At 49.2% G+C, this 24,543-nt stretch overlaps 1 protein-coding gene across 1 annotated transcript in view; it reads left to right on the forward strand.

Moving 5' to 3' along the window:
* Positions 1 to 24,543, forward strand: part of iqgap3 (IQ motif containing GTPase activating protein 3) — an 89,629-nt gene that overhangs the window by 52,656 nt on the left and 12,430 nt on the right. Inside the window, exons 19-31 of the mRNA XM_033015843.1 lie at positions 326 to 496; positions 1,539 to 1,622; positions 3,339 to 3,410; positions 5,583 to 5,652; positions 7,530 to 7,738; positions 8,191 to 8,343; positions 9,107 to 9,270; positions 10,995 to 11,219; positions 16,349 to 16,489; positions 17,231 to 17,315; positions 18,443 to 18,675; positions 21,828 to 21,960; positions 23,830 to 23,932. Coding sequence (XP_032871734.1) covers positions 326 to 496; positions 1,539 to 1,622; positions 3,339 to 3,410; positions 5,583 to 5,652; positions 7,530 to 7,738; positions 8,191 to 8,343; positions 9,107 to 9,270; positions 10,995 to 11,219; positions 16,349 to 16,489; positions 17,231 to 17,315; positions 18,443 to 18,675; positions 21,828 to 21,960; positions 23,830 to 23,932 — 1,843 coding nt within the window. The remainder of the gene's footprint in view (positions 1 to 325; positions 497 to 1,538; positions 1,623 to 3,338; positions 3,411 to 5,582; positions 5,653 to 7,529; positions 7,739 to 8,190; positions 8,344 to 9,106; positions 9,271 to 10,994; positions 11,220 to 16,348; positions 16,490 to 17,230; positions 17,316 to 18,442; positions 18,676 to 21,827; positions 21,961 to 23,829; positions 23,933 to 24,543) is intronic.

Genomic DNA, 24,543 nt, shown 5'->3' on the forward strand with positions numbered 1-24,543 from the left:
GGGTCAGGCAACATCTCTGGAGAAAGGTAATAGGTGATGTTTAGTGTCAGACAGCCTGAAGAAGGGTCTCGACCCAAAACGTCACCTATTCCTTTTCATCCAGAGATGCTCCTGACTCGCTGAGTTACCCCAACATTTTGTATCTGTCGTTAGCATATTGTGTGGCACAGTGAGTAATACAGCGGTAGATTTGATGCCATACATCGCCAGTGACAGCGGGTCGATCCTGACTACGGGTGTTGTCTGTACATTCTCCCTGTGACCGCCTGGAATCTGCAGTTCCATTTTATGACTAAATATTGACAGATCTCTTACCCCCCCTCAGTCCACTGTTGCTGCCGTGACAGCCGTTTACAATCGGGAGCGACTCTGGCAGGCTAACGAAGGCATGATCGTCGGGCTTCAAGCCCACATGAAGGGTTACCTCGTGCGGAACGATCTGTCTGATCGCAAACACTTCATCCGGAGACAACTACCAGCCATCGTCAAGATCCAGGTATAAACCATCTGTGTCCTTTGTCCTGCCCGACCAGCGATCCCCGCACATTAACACTATTCTACACACGTGAGGGACAAGTCACATGATGGGGAGAAAGCAGGAGAATGGGGTTGGGAGGGAGAGATGGATAAGCCATGATTGAATGATGGAGTCGACTTGATGGGCTGAGTGGCCTAATGCTGCTCCTCTCACTTACTGCATGATCTTCTGACCATCGTGGAAAAGGGGGGGATGTATGCTTGCGGCCAGAGGAAGTGGGCAAGGTATAAATGGTGTTCACCAAGGAGAAGGCCAGGGAGGATGGCAAGATCAGGGGGGCGCTATGGTAATATTCTTGAGCAACGTTTTCGTATTTGGTTTCAGAGATACAGCACGGAAACAGGCCCTTCAGCTCACCGAGTCCGTGCCGACCAGCGATCCCCGCACACCCACACTATCCTCTACACACGGGGGACAATTTACATTTACACCAAGCCAATTAACCTACAAACCTGTCCGTCTTTGGAGTGTGGGTGGAAACGAGAGCACCCGGAGAAAACCCACGCAGGTCACGGGGAGAGAACGTGCAAATGCCGCGCAGGCAGCGCCCGTAGTCGGGATCGAACCCGGGTCTTTGACGCTGTGAGGCAGCAGCTCTACCCGCTGTGCCGCTCTTGTGAGCAGTTTTATAAATTGTACCAGAACTAGGGGTCACACAGTTTAAGGATAAAGGGGAAATCTTTTAGGACCGAGATGAGAAAATCATTTTTCACACAGAGAGTGGTGAATCTGTGGAATTCTCTGCCACGGAAGGTAGTTGAGGCCACAGTTCATTGGCTATATTTAAGAGGGAGTTAGATGTGGCCCTTGTGGGATCAGGGGGTATGGAGAGAAGGCAGGGATGGGATACTGAGTTGGATGATCAGCCATAATCATATCGAATGGCGGTGCAGGCTCGAAGGGCCGAATGGCCTCTACTCCTGCACCTATGTTCTATGTTTTACTCCTGTGATGCCAATGTATACGAGGCAGGAAGTTATCAGCTCTTTTTATTTTTCAGTCACACTGGAGAGGTTGCAGACAAAGGAGGGATTACCAGACTAGACTCCACCACCTTCACGCCAACACGGCATACGTAATTAAGGTACAGTGTGCTTGGTTACGGTCACTCTGTGCCAAGTCCTATCAGGTTAAAGCGACAGTCTGGTCCGATGACCATGATGATTATTCCAAAGCATCTCCGGTGGTTTGTTGCAACTCTGTGCAACCGTGTTGCTGGGCTCCTCGGACATTTTTTTTGCTTAAACCAGTTATCAGAAAAATATATTATGTTTTCCTTATGAACTTTAAGTTTATGAAGGAGAAAGAAAGGGATTAATAACGATATGTAATAATTTTTATGTAAGGGGTTCCCTGAGACGTGAAAATTATATCAAGGGTTCCGCAAGGGTAAAGGGGTACAGAAGGGTAAAGTTACAGGGAAAGGTTGAACAAGTTAGGTCTTTATTCTTTGGAGCGCAGAAGGTTAAGGGGGGACTTGATAGAGGTCTTTAAAATGATGAGAGGGATAGACAGAGTTGACGTGGATAAGCTTTTCCCACTGAGAGTAGGGAAGATTCAAACAAGAGGACATGACCTTAGAATTAAGGGACAGAGGTTTAGGGGTAACATGAGGGGGAACTTCTTTACTCAGAGAGTGGTAGCTGTGTGGAATGAGCTTCCAGTGGAAGTGGTGGAGGCAGGTTTGATTTTATCATTTAAAAATAAATTGGATAGGCATATGGACGGGAAAGGAATGGAGGGTTATGGTCTGAGTGCAGGTAGAGGGGACTAGGGGAGAGTAAGTGTTCGGCACGGACTAGAAGGGCCGAGATGGCCTGTTTCCGTGCTGGAATTGTTATATGGTTATATGGGTTGAGAAATGCTGCATTAACCCATTCATCCCTGGGATAATTCCCGTAAACCTGCTCGGGATCTTGTCTGATGCCAGCACATCCTTCCTCAGATATGGGACCCAAAACTGATCAATATAATATACCTTCCTCCTCCTCTCTTCCATCTCTCCTCCCGACCCCTCCTGCACCACCACAATCAGTCTGAAGAAGGGGCACGGACCTGAAACATCAACTACGCTTTCTGAGGGATGTTGCCTGTCCCGCTGAGATACTCCAGCATTTTGTGTCTATTATCACAATATTCCCAAAATGGTCCGACTGTGCAGGAAGGAACTGCGGATGCTGGTTTAAGCCGAAGATAGACACAAAGTGCTGGAGTAACTCAGCGGAACAGGCAGCATCTCTGGAGAGAAGGAATGGGTGAAGTTTCAGGTCAAGACCCTTCTTCATATATTGTATAATAATAATAATAATAATAAATTTTATTTATGGGCGCCTTTCAAGAGTCTCAAGGACACCTTACAAAAATTTAGCAGGTAGAGGAAAAACATGTAAGGGGAATGAAATAAATAGAGACATGACTAGTACACAAAGTAAAGACAGAATTCAATTCAAAACACAATATGAGACAATTAATGCACAGGTGAAAAGGGAGGGGGACGTGGGGCTAAGAATAGGCAGAGGTGAAGAGATGGGTCTTGAGGCGGGACTGGAAGACGGTGAGGGACACGGAATTGCGGATCAGTTGGGGGAGGGAGTTCCAGAGCCTGGGAGCTGCCCTGGAGAAGGCTCTGTCCCCAAAACTGCGGAGGTTTGACTTGTGGATGGAGAGGAGACCGGCTGATGTGGATCTGAGGGACCGTGAGGGTTGGTAGGGGGAGAGTATATCATTGTCCCCTCAAAATGAATGTTAACATTGCTTGTGCCTGCTTGATAATTGCCTTCTTTGCTTTAACCGTTGCCAGATCCAGTCGTGGGTGAGAATGTGGCAGGCACGGAGGAGGTACAAGGCAAGGCTTCAGTACTTCAAGAGGAACGTAAGTCCTGATCAACATGAAGATGTGTGCAAGAAGTTTGATGAGGGCAGAGCTGTAGATGTTGTGTAGATCAACCTGCAAAATCTGAAGAACATCACCCAGAGATGCTGCCTTTCCCAGCTCAGTTCCTCCTGCATTTTGTGCAAAGTATTCAACAAGGTTTCACATGCTAGGCTGCTCTGGGAGGTTAAATCACATGGACACAAGGAGAGAAAGCTGACTGGATAGAAAATTGGCTTCATGGAAGGAAGCAGAGGGTGATGGTGAAAGGTTGCTTCTGGGACTGGAGGCCTGTGACCAGTGGTGGCCTCAGGGTTCGGTGCTGGGCCCGATACTGTTTGTCATCTACATCAATGATTTGGATGAGAACATACAGGGCAAGATTAGCAAGTTTGCTGATGATACAAAAGTGGGTGGTTTTGCAGATAGTGAAGATGGTTGTGAAAGATTGCAGCAGGATCTGGATCAGTTGTCCAGGTGGGCGGAGGAATAGTTGATGGAATGTGAGGTGTTGCATTTTAGGACATCTAACAAGGGCAGGACCCCCACAGTGAATGGTAGGCCTCTGGGGAGTGTTGTAGAGCAGAAGGATCTAGGAGTGCAGGTGCATGGTTCCTTGAAGGTGGAGTCGCAGGTAGATAAGGTGGTCAAAAAGGCCCACAGGTACGAAGTTTGCACGTTTTCCCTGTGTCCGCTCTAACTGAAATGTGCAATATAGACGTCTGTTATTGCGAGGATTTAATGATGTGGTGAGTGTACTTTTCCAGGAAGGCTTCAATGAACAACATCAAAATACTCGTTCTCACCTAGCAAACAGCTAACAATGGCCAGTTTCCTTTTTCATCGTTACTTTTTTGCATATCTTTCATTTCTTTGTTCTATAATCTCTCTACATCACTGTCTATATCTCTCGCTTCCCTCCCCCCGACTCTCAGTCTGAAGAAGAGTCCTGACCTGGAATGTCACCTATTCCGTTTCTCCAGAGATGCTTAAAGTCTGTAAGAAAGAACTGTAAATGCTGGTAAAATCGAAGGCAGGCTCAAAATGCTGGAGTAACTCAGTGGGTGAGGCAGCATCTCTGGAGAGAAGGAATGGGTTTCCTTCTCTCATGAGATGCTTGCTGCCTGTCCCGCTGAATTACTCCAGCATTTTGTGTCTATCTTCAGTTTAAACCAACATTTAAACCAGTATTATCTGAATGGTGGCCGATTAGGAAAAGGGGAGATGCAACGAGACTTGGGTGTCATGGAAAGTAGGCACACAAAAATGCTGGAGAAACTCAGCGGGTGCAGCAGCATCTATGGAGCGAAGGAAATAGGCGACGTTTCGGGCTGAAACCCTTCAAGTAGGCATGCAGGTGCAGCAGGCAGTGAAGAAAGCGAATGGTATGTTAACATTCATAGCAAAAGGATTTGAGTCTAGGAGCAGGGAGGTTCTACTGCAGTTGTACAGGGTCTTGGTGAGACCACACCTGGTACAGTTTTGGTCTCCTAATCTGAGGAAAGACATTCTTGCCATAGAGGGAGTGCAGAGAAGGTTCACCAGACTGATTCCTGGGATGTCAGGACTTTCATATGAAGAAAGACTGGATAGACTCGGCTTGTACTCGCTAGAATTTAGAAGATTGAGGGGGGATCTTATAGAAACCTACAAAATTCTTAAGGGGTTGGACAGGCTAGATGCAGGAAGATTGTCCCCGATGTTGGGGGTCCAGAATAAGGGGTCACAGTTTAAGGATAAGGGGGAAATCTTTTAGGACCGAGATGAGAAAAACATTTTTCACACAGAGAGTGGTGAATCTGGAATTCTCTGCCACAGAAGGTAGTTGAGGCCAGTTCATTGGCTATATTTAAGAGGGAGTTAGATGTGGCCCTTGTGGCTAAAGGGATCAGGGGGTATGGATAGAAGGCAGGTACAGGATACTGAGTTGGATGATCATCCATGATCATATTGAATGGCGGTGCAGGCTGGAAGGGCCGAATGGCCTACTTCTGCTTCTATGTTTCTATCTGCGGTCCCTTCCTACACATCAAAGTGTGCAAGCCTTTTTGTCCCACCATTTCCATTAGCAAGTGTGTCCGTTCCACTTGTAGGCCTGGCAGAGCTTGCCTGCGCTCCCAGTGATGTGGTTCCATGCATAATCTAACAACTCCATTTCTTGCGATCCCACAGATTGCTTCAGTGGTTAAGATCCAGGCATTCGTCAGAGCAAATAAGGCCAGGGGAGATTACAAGATGCTGGGTAAGTGACTTAAACCCAGGCATGTTGTGTGGATTACAAGTACTTCTTTGAATTTGGCAGTGGTTTCCTCTCTGTAAGCATTACCAGCTGCTGCCATTTTGCCTCGAGAGCTCGCGATCCAGAAGATGCCATTTGGGTTTCGCAACTCGTTCATATTTCATTTTGTTCCAATTTCCCTCAAAGCTCCGACAGCTGGAAGCACTAAGGGCCCGATTTGTCGAGTGTGTGCAGTACATTGTCGACGTCTCCGCGCCTAGACGTGCTCGCGGGTTTCCAGTCACGGTGCTGAGGGTTTGTGTGTGACCCCCCCCCCCCGCTCGCAGACTCCAGTGCCGAGTCCAATCACAGCAACCACTGTGGAGGAAGCAACTGCAGATGCTGGTTTACACCTTATCAATTATCAAAAAGCTCATCAGCGCCTCTACTTCCTGAGAAGATTACGGAGAGTCGGATTGTCAAGGAAGACTCTCTCTAACTTCTACAGGTGCACAGTAGAGAGCATGCTGACCGGTTGCATCGTGGCTTGGTTTGGAAATTTGAGCGCCCTGGAGAGGAAAAGACTACAAAAAGTAGTAAACACTGCCCAGTCCATCATCGGCTCTGACCTTCCTTCCATCGAGGGGATTTATCGCAGTCGCTGCCTCAAAAAGGCTGGCAGTATCATCAAAGACCCACACCATCCTGGCCACACACTCATTTCCCTGCTACCTTCAGGTAGAAGGCACAGGAGCCTGAAGACTGCAACAACCAGGTTCAGGAATAGCTACTTCCCCTCAGCCATCAGGCTATTAAACCTGGCTCGGACAAAACTCTGATTATTAGCAACCACTTTCTGTTATTTGCACTACCAGTTTATTTATTCATGTGTGTATATATTTATATCATGGTATATGGACACATTTATCTGTTTTGTAGTCAATGCCTACTATGTTCTGTGTGCTTAAGCAAAGCAAGAATTTCATTGTCCTATACAGGGACACATGACAATAAACTCACTTTCACTTGAACTTGAACTTGAACTTGAACACCGAAGATAGACACAAAATGTTGGAGTAACTCAGCGGGACAGGCAGCATCTCTGGAGAGAAGGAGTGGGTGACGTGTTGGCTTCAGACTTCAAGAAGGGTCTCGACCCGAAACATCACGCATTCCTTCTATCCAAAGTTTTTCCTCATCTCTGTTCTAAATGGTCTACCCCTTATTCTTAAATTGTGGCCCCTGGTTCTGGACTACCCCAAACCGGGAACATGTTTCCTGCCTCTAGTGTGTGTCCAATCCCTTAATAATCTTTTATGTTTCAATGAGATACCCTCTCATCCTTCTAAATTCCAGAGTGTACAAGCCCAGCCGCTCCATTCTATCATTTTGACCAATTTTGCCCATGCAATACAATTTATCATTCTCATTATATTCAATTTGCATCATGGACCTACGTGTAATAGCAATAGTACTGTAGATCGGGGTTGGTACAGATGTGTCTTTGATGAATAGCATGGACATTGTGGGCCGAAAGGCCTGTTTCTCTGCTGCAACACGCAATGAAAATGTTGAGGAAGGAACTGCAGATGCAAATAACCTTTGCTTTCCGTCCCCCCCCCCATGCTAGCTCTCCAACTAGATCCACTATCCTCCTGATGAAATATTACTGATTGCATGCCTCGCTGTCACCTTCCCCTCAGCCAACAATGTGCCTTTGATCTGTGTTTTCACACCTTACCCTTCCATATCTCTGTGTCTCCCTCTCCCCTGATTATCAGTCTGAGGAATGGTCTCCACGCGAAATGTCACCCGGCCCTTCTCTCCAGAGATGCCGCCTATGTTACCCCAGCATTTTTAATGTGGAAAACAAAATCTGTTTCTCCCCCCCCCCCCCCCAGTCCATGCCCAAAACCCTCCTCTGAATGTGGTGCGGAAGTTTGCCCACCTCCTGGACCAGAGCGACTACGACTTCCGCGAAGAGTGGGAGTTGATGCAACTGCGCGAGGAGGTGGTTCAGCGTATCCGTTCCAGCCGCCAACTGGAGCAAGACCTCAACGTCATGGACATCAAGATCGGGCTGCTGGTGAAGAACAGGATCACCCTGCAGGTAAGAAGATGCTCCGTCTCAGGGGTCACAGTTTAAGGATAAGGGGGAAATCTTTTAGGACCGAGATGAGGAAAACATTTTTCACACAGAGAGTGGTGAATCTCTGGAATTCTCTGCCACAGAAGGTAGTTGAGGCCACAGTTCATTGGCTATATTTAAGAGGGAGTTAGATGTGGCCCTTGTGGCTAAAGGGATCAGGGGGTATGGAGAGAAGGCAGGTACAGGATACGGAGTTGGATGATCAGCCATGATCACATTGAATGGCGGTGCAGGCTCGAAGGGCCGAATGGCCTCTACTCCTGCACCTATTGTCTAAAGATCGTTGTATTTCTTGACTCACTCATGATGTATGAGAGGTAAGTGGTTTTCACTGAGCAAGCTGAGAATTATCTTCAGCTCCTGAAACTCATCGCAAGGTGGAAATGTGTTTGATTTGTACCTTTGTTTTGCAGGAGGTGGTTTCCCACTGCAAGAAACTGACCAGGAAGAACAAGGAACAGTTGTCGGACCTGATGGTGATCGACAAGCAGAAAGGGTTAAAGGGCCTGAGCAAAGAGAAGCGGGAGAAGCTGGAGGCTTATCAGCATCTCTTCTACCTCCTGCAGGTACTGCACGAGCGGCCACTATCTCCATCCAGGGTTGGGGGCTGAGGGCAGGATGGGCAAGTCCTGCGGCTGCATCGTGTCATAGTGGCGCAGCCTTGTGTAGGAAGGAACAGCTTTAAACCGAAGATAGACACAAAATGCTGGAGTAACTCAGTGGGACAGGCAGCATCTCGGGAGAGAAGGAGTGGGTGACGTTTCAGATCGAGACCCTTCTTCAGTTGTTGCCTTACAGCGATTACAACGCCAGACACCCGGGTTCCATCCTGACTACGGGTGCTGTCTGTACGGAGTTTGCACGTTCTCCCCGTGACCGAGATCTTCGCTTTCCTCCCACACAGGTTAATTGGCTTGGTAAATGTAAACATTTATCCCTAGTGGGTGTAGGATGGTGTTAATGTGTGGGGGTCGCTGGTCGGCGCAGACCCGGTGGGCCGAAGGGCCTGTTTCCGTGACGTATCTCTAAACTAAACTGTGATTAATGGTGGGATCCGGTTGGAGGTGGTGAACATGTTGGAGGTTGGCTGATGGGGTGAAAGGTGAGGACTAGGGGGGCTCTGTCCCTGCTGCGATTGGGGGGGGGGGGGGGGGGGGGGGGGGGGGGGGGGGGAGTGCGGAGCGGTGGGACACAGAGGAGACAGACGCGAGAGATGATTTCATTGTTGTTCGTGGGTGGGTCGGCACCACAATGGGGATGGGTAATTTACGATGGTTCAGGTTGGCTGACGAGTTGAATCACAATCGCTTCTGCTTCCCTTTTTGCCAGACCAAGCCCGTCTACCTGGCCAAGCTGATCTTCCAGATGCCTCAGAACCGGTCGACCAAGTTTATGGAGTCTGTCATCTTCTCGCTGTACAACTATGCATCCAACGAGAGAGAGGGCTACCTGCTCCTGGGCCTGTTCACCACCGCACTCCGGGAGGAGATTAGGTATGTGATGGTAGACACACAACGCTGGAGTAACTCAGCAGGTGAGGCTGTGTCACTGTAGAGCAGGAATGGGCGATGTTTCGGGTCGAGAGCTAAAGGTGTCTGAAACGTTGGGATAGTCCCATCCTCAACTACCTCATCTGGCAGCCTGTTCCAGCCTGTGTGAAAAAGTTATCCCTCAGATTCCTATTAAACTCTGCACAGACAGCACCGGTAGTCAGGATCGAACCCGGGTCTCTGGTGCTGTGAGGCAGCAACTCTACCGCTGCTTGTTAAATTGTATCTGCTTCCATCGCTTAAAATATATTGGGACATTCTGACCACAGTGTGAATAATGCTGCAGGTATACAAGTCTCTCTCTTGTCTGTTTAGACCAGGGGATTTTGAAGGTAGACAAAAGTGCTGGAGAAATTCAGCGGGTGCAGCAGCATCTATGGAGCGATGGAAATAGGCAACGTTTCGGGCCGAAACCCGAGGGTTTCGGCCCGAAACGTTGCCTATTTCCTTACCCACTGAGGTTGAGAAGGAGTTTCTTCCCAGAGGCCATTCGGACTGTAAACTCCTATCTCACCAGGGATTAACTTTTATTGAACCACTCTACTGCTTTTGTTAAAAAATGCTGTTTCTTTCCCTTTTTCCTTCCGCCCACAATATTTAATATGTAAAAGAATATGTGATTCTGTTCCATTCTGTTTGTAGTGTGTTTGTCTTTTTGCACAAAGTCCGCGAGCATTGCCACTTTTCATTTCAAAGTCTGTTTTTAATGTTTCTTTGTGTGTTATGTGGGGGGGGTGGTGTGGGGGGGGGGGGGGGTAAGGGGGAAACCGTTTCGGCCGCCTCTTCCATGGAGAGGCGATTTTTTCAGGTCGCCTCCCCGTGGTCTAACAGCAAGGATCGGCGCCGACTTTCCCGGAGACGCGCCCGGAGCTTCAGCGGCGGGCGCAGCGTGGACTCTCGGCGCGGAGCGGGTGAGACCTCGCTGGAGGGGAGCGCTCCGTTACGCTGGCTCGCGGCAGCCGGCAGCCTGAAGCCCAGCTGGTGCGGCGTCTACAGCCCGGGATCCCTCGTGGAGGACCCGGGGGGAAGAAGAAGCCATAACTGCCGGCCCGCGGCCGTCTTCTACCGCGGGTGCGGCATGGACTTACCATCTCCCCTGGAGGGGAGCTTCGACCGCCGGCCCTGCAGACTGCGGTGCTTCCGGCTGCGGCACGGCAGGTACTTTAAAACTTTGACCGCCGGCCTGCGGCCTTCACCAGCCTGAAGCCGCGGTCTCTGGTTGGGAAGAGCCGATCCTGGACTCACCTTGACTTTGACTTTGTCCCTTACCATCTGGACGCCCGCAGCAACGGCTGCCGAGGGTGGAGGTCCCGACCACGGGGGAAAATGGAGGAGGACTGGCCAAGCTCTGTGCCTTCCACCACAGTGATGAATGCTGTGGTGGATGTTTGTGTAAAATTTTTATTGTGGTTGTGTTCTTTATTATTGTACCGCTGCTGGCAACCCAAATACCACCAACCTTGGTTGTGTGGCAATTAAATTATATCTATCTATCTATCAATCTATCTATCCCGTATGTGTATGTGACGAATAAACCTGACTTGACTTGAGTTTCTCCAGCACTTTTGTCTACCTTCGATTTTCCAGCATCTGCAGTTCCTTCTTGAACACCAGGGGATTTTAGGTCGGGCTGTAAAACTTTTGTCCCTTCTCCTTTCGCCCTGCAGGTCGAAGGTTGACCGAGTCCGTGAGATTGTGACTGGAAACCCCATGGTGACCAGGCTGGTGGTGAGCTTTTACCGGAACATCCGCGGGCAGAACGCCCTGCGGGACATCCTGGGGCCGGTGGTCAAGGAGGTTCTGCAGGATAAAACCCTCAGCATCAAAACCGACCCTGTCGACATCTACAAGTGTTGGGTGAACCAGATGGAGAGTCAGAGTGGACAGAGAAGGTAGGGTTCACAATCGACCACCGTTTTGAGCCCCTTTTTGTTTCAGTTTAGTTGAGAGATACAGCACGAAAACAGGGCCTTGGGCTCACCGACTCCGCACCGATCGAGAATAGGTGCAGGAGTAGGCCATTCGGCCCTTCATGCCAGCATAGAAACATAGAAACATAGAAAATAGGTGCAGGAGTAGGCCATTCGGCCCTTCACGCCAGCATAGAAACATAGAAAATAGGTGCAGGAGTACGCCATTCGGCCCTTCACGCCAGCATAGAAACATAGAAACATAGAAAATAGGTGCAGGAGTAAGCCATTCGGCCCTTCACGCCAGCACCACCATTCAATGTGATCATGGCTGATCAAGTCAAATCAAGAGAGTTTATTGTCATGTGTCCCTGATAGGACAATGAAATTCTTGCTTTGCTTCAGCACAACAGAACATAGTAGAAATAGAAACATAGAAATTAGGTGCAGGAGTAGGCCATTCGGCCCTTCGAGCCTGCACCGCCATTCAATATGATCATGGCTGATCATCCAACTCAGTATCCCGTACCTGCCTTCTCTCCATACCCCCTGATCCCCTTAGCCACAAGGGCCACATCTAACTCCCTCTTAAATATAGCCAATGAACTGGCCTCGACTACCCTCTGTGGCAGAGAGTTCCAGAGATTCACCACTCTCTGTGTGAAATTGACTACAAAACATCCTGGGATGGCAGGACTTTCATATGAAGAAAGACTGGATAGACTCAGCTTGTACACGCTAGAATTTAGAAGATTGAGGGGGGATCTTATAGAAACTTACAAAATTCTTAAGGGGTTGGACAGACTAGATGCAGGAAGATTGTTCCCGATGTTGGGGAAGTCCAGGACAAGGGGTCACAGTTTAAGGATAAGAGGGAAGTCTTTTAGGACCAAGATGAGAAAATCATTTTTCACACAGAGAGTGGTGAATCAGTGGAATTCTCTGCCACAGAAGGTAGTTGAGGCCACACAGTTCATTGGCTATATTTAAGAGAGAGTTAGATGTGGCCCTTGTGGCTAAAGGGATCAGGGGGTATGGAGAGAAGGCAGGTACAGGATACGGAGTTGGATGATCAGCCATGATCATATTGAATGGTGGTGCAGGCTTGAAGGGCCGAATGGCCTACTCCTGCACCTAATTTCTATGTCTAAAACAGTATCTAAACCAGCATCTGTAGTTCTCTTTTACACTATACATGAACACTTAGATACATCTTAGATACAGTTCAAGTGTCTAGTAGTGGTTCACTGAGACACTGTACAGAGTCACCAGATTTGGCACCATTTTCAAGTGCCATGTTGTTGTTCTTAACGTGACCACGAAGGCTGGTTATCCTGGCGGGGGTTAGAGGGTGGGCCTGGCCAGGTGTAGCCATGGTGTCCTCCACTGCACCGTGCCGCTGCAGGCTACGTCCAGTCCACGCTCTCGGCCTCTTGGAGCAGCACCCGGTTCAGCCGAACCCCCCCCCCCCCCCCCTCCAGTCACTCCAGCACTTTGTGGTTCCACGCAAGATTCCAGCACCTGCATCTCCTCGGGTCCACCTTAAATCCCAATAATTTTGCTCCTGGTCTTGTGCGTTGGCCCCTTTATTTGGGGAGAAGTCTCTGCAGGACTTGTGAGTATTTGAGTTTAGTTTATTATCACATGTACCACCGAGGTACAGTGACAGGCTTTTTTGTTGCATGCTATCCAGTCAGCAGAAAGACAACACACGATTACAACCGTGCCATCGACAGAGCACAGATATAGGATAAAGCGAATAATGTGAATAAGCTTTAGTGTAAGATAAAGTCCGTTCAAAGTCTGATCAAAGATAGTATGAGGGTATCCAATGAGGTAGATGGGCTGCACTGACTGAACTGTAGGGACCCAGTGGCAGACCCAGGGCCCAAGGGGCGCAGCGGTAGAGTTGCTGCCTTACAGCGCCAGAGACCTGGGTTCGATCCCAACTACGGGTGCTGTCTGCGGGAAGCAGCACCTCATATTGCGCTTGGGCAGTTTACACCCCAGCCGTATAAACATTGACTTCTCTAATTTCAGGTGGTCCCTGCTTTCTCCTCCCCTTCTCCCCTGCTTTCTCCTCCCCTTTTTCCCGCCCCCTCCCCCACCCCAACATCAGTCTGAGGATGGGTCTCGACCCAAAACGTTGCCTATTTCCTTCGATCCATAGATGCTGTCTCACCCGCTGAGTTTCTCCAGCGTTTTGATTTTCCAGCATCTGCAGTTCCTCCTTAAACATTTTGGTATGTGCAGCTTGCTCGACAGAGCAGACATGGGAAACCTAGAATGATGGTAAAATTACCCACATGAACTTTTAAAAATAAGATCTATTGATTATTATGTTAGCCGCTGCTGAGGGAGACACTGAAGCGATGTGATACTCCTGACCCTCGCCCCAGCTACTCGCTACTATCAATTACAGCTCCTACAGAGACTACACCTGACAGAAAATCACTAGCGCTATCTATTGCATCCATTGTGGAAGGTTTAATCTCTTGTCAGTGGCCAACTATCCTCCCACTGTGTGGCTGTTCTGATCTCCTGCTCGCTCCCGGGGATGGTGGAGGTTTAGTTTAGACAATAGACAATAGGTGGAGGAGTAGAGGCCATTCAGCCCTTCCAGCCAGCACCGCCATTCAATGTGATCATGGCTGATCATCCCCAATCAGTACCCCGTTCCTGCCTTCTCCCCATATCCCCTGACTCCGCTATCTTTAAGAGCTCTATCTAACTCTCTCTTGAAAGCATCCAGAGAATCGGCCTCCACAGCCTTCTGAGGCAGAGAATTCCACAACTCTGGATGAAAAAGTTTTTCCTCGTCTCCGTTCTAAATGGCCGACCCCTTATTCTTAAACTGTGGCCCCTGGTTCTGAACTCCCCCCAACATTGGGAACATGTTTCCTGCCTCTAGCGTGTCCAAACCCTTAATGATCTTATATATTTCAATAAGATCCCCTCTCATCCTTCTAACTTCCAGAGTATACACTATGGAGTGTAATGGGTTTAGTTTAGAGATACAGCGCGGAACCAGGCCCTTCTGCCCACCGAGCCCATGCTGGCCAGTAATCCCCCACACTAACACACACACTAACACACTAACACACACACACTCACACACACACACACCCACACACACACACACTCACACACACACACACACACACTCACACACACACTAACACACTAAAACACTAACACACACACACACACACACGCTAACACACACACACACACACACACACACACACACACACACTAACACACACACTAACACACACACTAACACACAATAACACACTAAAACACTAACACACGCACACGCACGCACACACACACACACTAACACACACTAACACACACTCACACACACACACACACACACTCACACACACACACACACACACACACACACACTCACACACACACACACACACACTAATACACAAACACACACACACACACTCACACACACTAACACACTAACACACACACACACACACACACTAACACACACACACACACACTAACACACACACTAACACACACACTAACACACACACTAACACACACACTAACACACACACTAACACACACACACACACAAAATGTACAATTTTACCAAGCCAATGAACCCACAAACCTGCGCGTCTTTGGAGTGTGGGAGGAAAGCAAAGATCTCGGAGAAAACCCACGCTGGTCACGGGGAGAACAATAGACAACAGGTGCAGGAGTAGAGGCCATTCGGCCCTTCGAGCCAGCACCTCCATTCAATGTGATCATGGCTGATCATCCCCAATCAGTACCCCGTTCCTGCCTTCTCCCCATATCCCCTGACTCCGCTATCTTTCACAGCCCTATCTAGCTCTCTCTTGAAAGTATCCAGAGAGCTGCCCTCTGAGACAGAGAATTCCACAGAACGTACAAACTCCTCACAGACAGCACCGGTGGTCGGGATGGAACTCGGCACTGTAAGTCAGCAACTGTAGCGCTGCCCCACCGTGCCACCCACAAGATGGAGGGTGGTGGAGCGGGCCCCAATTAGCCCCCATGTCCTTCGATGCCAGCCAACTCTCTTTACCATTCCCGTCCTGCGGGTTAAGCTTGTGCTTGGGAATTGATTTAGGGGAAGAAAGTTTGAATTAGAAACGGGGGGGGGGGGGGCAGGATTGACGATCGGCCTGACCGTATCAGCAAATGGAGTTCTTACCCGTTACACTGAACCCTGCATTATTCACACCTCCTGATTGTGGTGAAGTCGATTTTCCTTTTTAATTCCTCCAGGGACATTCTTCAGATCTGCGCCGATTTTTCAGGAGGATTACAAAGCGATGGGTTTCTGAAGATTGTTCTCTCCTTCACGCTGACTGTAACTCGCTGACTCCAGCTTCACTGTGTTTCAGAAGGAACTGCAGATGCTGGAAAATCGGAGGTAGACAAAAGTGCTGGAGAAACTCAGCAGGTGCAGCAGCATCTATGGAGCGAAGGAAATAGGCAACGTTTTGGGCCGAAACCCTTCTTCAGACTGATGGGGGGGGGGGGGGGGGGGGGGGAAGGAAGGAAAAAGGAGGAGGAAGAGCCTGAGGGCTGAGGAAGGGGAGGCTTGACATTGAATTCTCCCAATTTTGCTAGCCCTTGCTGTCTCCTCAGCCCTCGGGCTGTCTCCTCCCATCCCTCTGCTCTTGGGCTCCTCCTCCTCCTTTTTCCTTTCTTCTCCCCCCCCCCCATCAGTCTGAAGATGGGTTTCGGCCCGAAACGTTGCCTATTTCCTTCGCTCCATAGATGCTGCTGCACCCGCTGAGTTTCTCCAGCATTTTTGTGCACCATCTATCTATGTCTGCCTTGGTGTACCAATTGGTCCATGTGACAATAAATGTAACTTGAACTTGAAAATATCCACTGACTTGTGGCCTCCGCAGCCGTCTGTAGCAATGAATTCCACAGATTCACCACCCTCTGGTTAAAGAAATACCTCCTCGTCTCCTTTCCAAAGGAACGTGCTTTAATTCTGAGGCTGTGCCCTCTGGTCCTGGACTCTCCCACTAGTGGAAACATCCTCTCCACATCCTCTCTATCCGGGCCTTTCACTGTTGTTGTGTTTTCGTTCCCTGCAGCCAATTGCCGTACGAGGTGACGATGGACCAGGCCCTGACCCACCCGGAGGTCGAGAGGAGACTCGACATATCCATCCGCAACCTGAGAGCTGCCACCGACAAATTCCTCAACGCCATCATTTCCTCCGTGGACAAGATACCGTAAGTGCTCAGTAAACCTTCCTCCACCGCCTGGTGACCTGGCTGTTGCCGGGCAGAGTTTAGCGCTTCCTCGCTGCTGGGTCTAGCTCCCACCGCCCTCCACAAAACACAGCATTTAGTTTGAGTTACAGCGCGGAAACGGGCCTCCCGGTCAACGTGTCCACGTGGATCAGCGATCCCCGCAAACTATGGAGTGTACGGAGTTTGCACGTTCTCCCCATGACCTGCGTAGGTTTTCTACAGGATCGCATGTTTCCTCCCACACTCCAAAGATGTACAGGTTTGTAGGTTGATTGGCTTGGTATAACTGTAAATTGTCCCTAAAAATCCAGCGGCGACAACAGAAATGTTGCGACGCTTGTAAAAACACCGCGCGTCATGCATCGTCACGCTGCTAATTATTCAGTGACCTGATACCTCAGTCAATGATGCTGGCAGTCGCGGAAACAATCGCCAAGTGGGACCGGCCGTTTAGATAGGGCTCTTAAACATAGTGGAGTCGGGGGATATGGGGAGAAGGCAGGAACGGGGTACTAATTGGGGATGATCAGCCATGATCACATTGAATGACGGTGCTGGCTCGACAGGTCGAATGGCCCGTTCCTGCACCTATTGTCTATTGTCTATAAAGACGTCACAAGTGAATAATTGCAGGGCTATGGGGCGGCCGTGGGTGGGTGAGAAACTTGCCTGGGCTTGGTGCTGTGCATGAAATCTAATCTTCCTCTCACTCGGGACAAGGTACGGAATGAGGTACACGGCAAAAGTGCTGAAGAGTTCACTGCGGGAGAGGTTCCCAGGCGCCACTGAAGAGGAGTTGCTGAAGGTAAGTCCTTGGCAGAGGCCGTGTAATCCCCCTCCACGCCCCAGGCCACGTTCCACAATGCCCCATGACACATCTCAGCAAACGTGGGCTGCCCCCTTCCCGTAGCCTGCCTGCCTGCCTGCCACGCTGCGTTACTCCGGCACTTTGTGTCTATAATACAATACAACACAATAATACTTCATTAGCCAAGTATGTTTTGCAACATACGAGGAATTTCATTTACCAAGTCAGTTATACAAATAAAAAACAACGGGACACACAAAATACATTTTAACATAAACATCCACCACAGTCACTCCTCCACATTCATGGAAACATAGAGAATAGGTGCAGCAGGAGGCCCTTCGAGCCTGCACCCTGTACCGCCATTGATTGTGATCATGATCGATCATCCACAATCAGTAACCCGTGCCTGCTTTCTCCCCAACTTCCTCACTCTGATGGAAGGTGGGAAAAAGGCTCAATCTCTTCCCTTTGTTCTTGCGCGGTCGGGGGCCTCAAGCCTTTCCGTTAACGGGGCGCTCTTGACTCCCGTAGCCGGTGGCGTTTGGGCCCTCCGCATTGAGGCGATCAAGCTCCTGCATCGGGGGGGGGGGGGGGGGGGGGGGGGTGTCAGCTCCCCCGCGCCAGTGATTGGACCCGGGGTCGGGCCTGGTCGAGCCTCTACAATACAATACAATACAATTTATTTGTTGCCATTTGAACCCAGAGGTTCAAACGAAATGTGGTTTCTGCAGTCATACAAACAAGAAGAAGAACCAAGACACAACACAATTTACACAAACATCCATCACAGTGAATCTCCTCCTCACTGTGATGGAAGGCAAAGTCTTATCTCTCCCCTGCACTCCTCGTTCTCCACCCGATGTCAGAGTCAAAGCCCCCGGCGGGCGATGGTAAATAAGTCCCGCGGCCATTATAACGCCGCGCTGGGCGATGCAAGGCCCTGCTCCGGGTCGTTGGAGCTTCCCGACTCGGCCTCTCCCGAGACTGCGAGCTCTCGATGGTGAAGTGCGGTTGGAGTGTTGATCCCAGGCAAGGGGTGGGCTCCGATGTTAAGTTCAATGCCCGCAGTGGGGCATAAATGGTCTATAACTCTACGACAGCCTGGTCCTCTGTTGTTGCAGGTGGTGGGGAACCTGCTGTACTATCGTTACATGAACCCTGCCGTGGTGGCCCCGGACGGCTTCGACATCATCGACGTGACGGTGGGGGGTGGTCTCCACGCGGACCACCGCCGCAACCTGGGCTCCATCGCCAAGCTACTCCAGCTCGCCGCCTCCGGTAAAACCCTGGAGGGAGAGAACGCTCAACTCCGCACCATGGCCGACTACTTGCTCCAGTCCCAGCAAAGATTCAGGTCTCCGCTTTCTCCCCTTTCCTCCAAATGTGTTTATAGACAATAGACAATCCGTACACGTGTAGAGTTATTGTCACGTGTAGAGTGAAAAGCTTTTTGTCGCTTGCTAACCACTCAGTTGGAAGATAATAACTGTTCATGATGGAAGCCTGTGCATATTTTATTGACAGATGATTAAAAATATCAGGGATTGACAGTTGTCAAATTAATAACATGGCTTGAGGATTTATGCAATCAGCTTGCCAAAAAAGCCCTTCATTATTCCTGACTTGTCACGTGGATCTGGTGGGAAATGGAGTCCAGAGTGTTATACTGTCATATGCTGGCGGCACAACACAATAGAAACAGAAAATAGTTGCAGGAGTAGAGGCCATTCGGCCCTTCGAGCCTGCACCGCCATTCAATATGATCATGGCTGATCATCCAACTCAGTATCCCATCCCTGCCTTCGCTCCATACCCTCTGATTCCTTTAGCCACAAGGGCCACATCTAACTCCCTCTTAAATATGTCAATATAGTAATCTGTAAACAATATAATAAACAAGAAAAGGTAGATCAGTGTGTGTGTGTGTGTGTGCTCACATATGCGCGCACACTCACTCTCTCACACTCCTCACTCACACATACCCACACACGCGCGCACACATACACACACGCTCTCTCACACTCCTCACTCACACATAAACACACACACGCACACACTCACAATCACGCTCTCACTCTCTCTCACACACACACACACACAATCACACTCACACTCCTCACTCACACATAAACACACACGCACACACTCACAATCACGCTCTCACTCTCTCGCGCACACACACTCTCACACTCACACTCACACATACACACTCACACATGCACACACTCTCACTCACACACACACACACACTCATACACACATATGTGTGTATATATACTGTATAATATATATGTCCACACAAAATGCTGGAGTAACTCAGTGGGGCAGGCAGCATCTCTGGAGAGAAGGGATGGGTCGAGACCCTTCTAGCAGTGTGAGACCCTTAGGAAGAAGGTTCTCCGCTTGATCAGAGTGTGTTTTGTTCTGAGCTGATTGAGTTCCAATCAGTTTTCACCTGAGGAAGGGTCTCGACCCGAAACGTCGCCCATTCCCTCTCTCCAGAGATGCTGCCTGTCCTGCTGAGTTACTCCAGCATTTTGTGTCTACCTTTGATTTAAACCAGCGTCTGCAGTTCTTTCCTACACTCAATGTTCGTACCGCTGGGGTATAAGTTGCCCAAGTAAAATATGAGGTGGTGTTACTCCAATTTGCGCTGGGCCTCACTCTGACAACATTTTCCTTGATCTCCATTCCCTTTGTCCTATTTTCACACTACACTTCCTTATCTATGTATCTCCCTCGCCCCTGACATCGGTCTGAAGAAAGGTCTTGTTCTGAAAAGTCACACATTCCCTCTCTCCAGAGACGTTGCCTGTCCCACTGAGTTACTCCAGCATTTTGTGTCCACCGTCGGTTTAAACCAGCGTCTGCAGTTCCTTCCTACACATTCCATCTGACAAGGGAAGGTTGCTAGCTGCTTTAATGTCTGTCCCTTTGATGGCGGGCACGTGTTTGGGGAGGGAAGTCTGGCCTCTCTTCTGGCGCACAGCGGGAAGCAGCTTCTGAAACAGACTGTGGGGAAGGAGGCAGCTCCTCTCAGTCACAGCCTCTCACGTGGTGCCTGTCAGCCAGGCTTGTGTTCACTGTCAGACTGCCGAGCGTTAACTGACTCACTCACTGCCAGAAGGTTCTCCACTTGATCACAGTGTGTTTTGTTCCGAGCTGATTGAGTTCCAGTTAGTCCTCATCTTCCTGGGTTAGGGAGCGAAACACCAGTGGGATTTTAATCTGTTTTACAGATACAGTTTTATAAACAGGCCCTTCGGCCCACCAAATCCACGGCGACCAGCGATCGCTCGTTCATATTAGTGCTGCATAAAAAAACATAGAAAATAGGTGAAGGGGGAGGCCATTTGGCCCTTCGAGCCTGCTACAGTACACCATTCATTGTGATCATGGCTGATCATCCACAATCAATAACCCATGCCTGCCTTCTCCCCATATCCCTTGATTCCACTAGCCCCTAGAGCTCTATCTAACTCTCTTTTAAATCCATGCAGTGACTTGGCCTCCACTGCCCTCTGTGGCAGGGAATTCCATAAATTCACAACTCTCTGGGTGAAAACGTTTTTTCTCAACTCAGTTTTAAATGGCCTCCCCTTTATTCTTAGACTGTGGCCCCTGGTTCTGGACTCCCCCAACACTGGGAACATTTTTCCTGCGAAACGGTCACCCAGTCTGCTCTTAGTCTCGCATATACAGGGTTTTGGTGAGACCACACCTGGAGTATTGCGTACAGTTTTGGTCTCCTAATCTGAGGAAAGACATTCTTGCCATAGAGGGGGTACAGAGAAGGTTCACCAGACTGATTCCTGGGATGTCAGGACTTTCATATGAAGAAAGACTGGATAGACTCGGCTTGTACTCGCTAGAATTTGGAAGATTGAGGGGGGATCTTATAGAAACTAACAAAATTCTTAAGGGGTTGGACAGGCTAGATGCGGGAAGATTGTTCCCGATGTTGGGGAAGTCCAGAACAAGGGGTCACAGTTTAAGGATAAGGGGGAATTCCTTTAGGACCGAGATGAGGAAGACATTTTTCACACACAGAGAGTGGTGAATCTGTGGAATTCTCTGCCACAGAAGGTAGTTGAGGCCACAGTTCATTGGCTATATTTAAGAGGGAGTTAGATGTGGCCCTTGTGGCTAAAGGGATCAGGAGGTATGGAGAGAAGGCAGGTACAGGATACTGAGTTGGATGATCAGCCATGATCATATTGAATGGCGGTGCAGGCTCGAAGGGCCGAATGGCCTCTACTCCTGCACCTATTGTCTATGTTTCTATATATATAGCACTGAGACCACCAGATACAGGAGATGAGCTTGGAGGAGGTGCAAGTGGACTTTTGCCTCACCAAAGTAGAGTATGGCCATTGAGATTTCCTGCTACAGTTCAAGTCTTTGATTCCTCCAACTTCTGGGTACCAGGCTGTTTATTGGCCAAGTATTCGCATACTGTTTTTTCTGATGGTGTTTTTTAAAATTTTTAAATTTTTTAAATTCCAGGGCATTTTTCCGTGCAGCCTGCAACGTTCCCGAACCGGAGGAGAGGTTTAACGTGGATGAATATTCCGAAATGGTCAGCCTGAACAAGCCGGTCATCTACATAACCGCTGGGGAACTGATTAACACTCACAAGGTGAGTGATTTACCAGGAGAAGAGACTAGAGGAGCTGAATAGTCCTCTCCTGTGTATTGTTCACTTTATAGTGCACCGTTTGACCTGTTTTTACAAAATGTTAAATGGTCAGCTCGACATAGACCTACACCAAACCCAAACCAATTAGGAGCAGACGAGGGCATTCGATCCAATTTGTGATCCCAGCTACAAAGACAGATGTGTACAGCAATTCGTTCTTCCCCCGCACAATTAAAGCATGGAATAATCTCCACCCAACTATAGTTACCCAACCAGATGCAACTACATTTAAAAGTAGCTCTTTCTTCCCAATAACCCTTTCTGGCTTAAGCCCTCCCTTCACCACCTCCAGTTTAAATTCCATTTGGAATATTTTGGAGGACCAAGACACCAAGAACCAAGAGGTACAATGAAAAGCTTTTATGAGTGCTATCCAGGCAGTGAAAAGACAGGGATGTGATGCTGAGGCTCTACAGGCGCTGGTCAGGCCACATTTGGAGTACTGTGAGCAATTCTGAGGCACCATATCTGAGGAAGGATGTGCTGGCTCTGGAGAGGGTCCAGAGAAGGTTTACAAGAACGATCCCAGGAGTGAGTGGGTTAGCATATGGTGAGTGTTTAACAGCACTGGGCCTGTACTCTCTGGAGTTTAGAAAGATGAGGGGGGGACCTCATTGAAACGTACAGAATAGTGAAAGGCCAGGATAGAGTGGTTGTGGAGAGGATGTGTCTTTAGGAAGGAGATGAGGAGGAATTTATTTCGACAGAAAGTGGTGAATCTGTGGAATTCTTTGCCACTGGCTGTGGAGGCCAATGTACCTGTAACTCTGCTGTTTGGATCAGCATCTACTGTAAACCAGCATCTGTAGTTCCTTCCTGCACAACCTTCTCACCTCCATTCAGAGAAGGGGGGTAGCCATGGTCTAGAGTGGATCTCCTCAGCCTCAGGCCGGCTTCTTACCATTTTTTATTCAGCTCTGAGGAGTGCAAGGCGATTGCTTTTTCTAATATCCTCCATCTTTACTCCTGGTCCTTCTGCCCACTGGGTTTAGTTTAGAGATACAACGCGAAAACAGGCCCTTTGGCCCACCGAGTCTGCCCCGACCAGCGATCCCCACACACTAACACTATCTTATACACACGCACACTCACACGAGGGACAATTTACAATGATGCCAAGCCAATTAGCTTACAAATGGGAGCACTCAGAGAAAGCCCACGCGGTCACAAAGAGAATGTACAAATTACATAAAGACAGCAGCCTCGGTCAGGATCGAACCCTGGTCACTAGCGCTGTAAGGCAGCAACTCTACCCCCTGGGTCACTAAGCCGTCCTGGACAGGTACATGGATACACCCTGGGCCGCGGAGCTTGAACCGGCCCGTTTGCGGAGCTCGGTTGAGCCGCGGGACTGACTTACCATCGCCCGGTGGGGTAACAACATCGGAGGCCTGGATCACCTCGGCACAGAGGGAGAATGAGGAGGGAAGAGACAGAGACTTTAAGACTTTTGCCTCCATCACAGTGAGGAGGTGCCTGGTGAACTCGCTGTGGTGGATGTTAATTTGTGTTTATTGTGAGTTTTGTTGTTTATTATTATATGTATGGCTGCAGGCAATGACATTTCGTTCAGACCGAAAGGTCTTAATGACAAATAAAGGATCTAATCTAATCTAATAGGAAAGGTTTAGAGGTCACGAACAGTGGGACAGGTTTGGATGGGAATCTTGGCCAAGTTGGGCTGAATGGTTACTTCCATGTTTATGACTATTGTGTCGCCTCAATCTCCTTGGTGGGAGAATTGTCCTTCCCAAACCTGGCTCTGAAGCTGTTCATTCGCCTGTCTCTGACGTGCTTGTGTTTCTCCAGCTCCTGCTCCAACACCAAGACTCCCTCTCGGTGGAACACAGTGACCCACTCCACCAACTGCTGGAGGACCTCGGAGATGTACCCACCGTCGAGTCACTCCTGGGCAAGTATATCATCGCCGCTGGGCGCGTGAATCACCAGGATGTTGCCAGGACACAAATAAAACGAGGGGTCACTTTTTCATACAAAGAGTGATGGCTATATGGAACGAGGTAGTTGAGGCAGCTACGATTGCGACATGGATAAGACGGGTTTAGAGGGCTATTGACCAAATTCAAGCAGGTGGGACGCGTGCTGATGGGACATGTTGGCCGCTGCGTGCAAGTTGGGCCGAAGGGCCTCATCCACGTTGTATAAATTGTTTTACCAGAGTCGGGTAATCGAGAACCAGAGGACATAGGTTTAAGGAGAGAGGGTAATATTAATAAGAATTAATGACAACATTTTCACACAGAGGGTGGTGGGGAGATGGAACGAGCTGCCAGTGGAGGTAGTTGAGGCAGGTACAATAACAGTGTTTAAAAGTCATTTGGATAGGTACATGGATTGGAAAGATTTAGAAGGATACTAGACCAAGTGCTGACCCATTGGGTCTGCTTCCCCCAACACAAGATTCCACCACTCACCCGTTTCCCCCAACGCAATATTGCACCACTCACGCATAGCCCCCAACTGCGCAGGCGCGGCTCATTTCTCCTCATCCCGCACGTTATC

This window comes from Amblyraja radiata, chromosome 47, assembly GCF_010909765.2.
Source record: "Amblyraja radiata isolate CabotCenter1 chromosome 47, sAmbRad1.1.pri, whole genome shotgun sequence".
NCBI lineage: Eukaryota > Metazoa > Chordata > Chondrichthyes > Rajiformes > Rajidae > Amblyraja > Amblyraja radiata.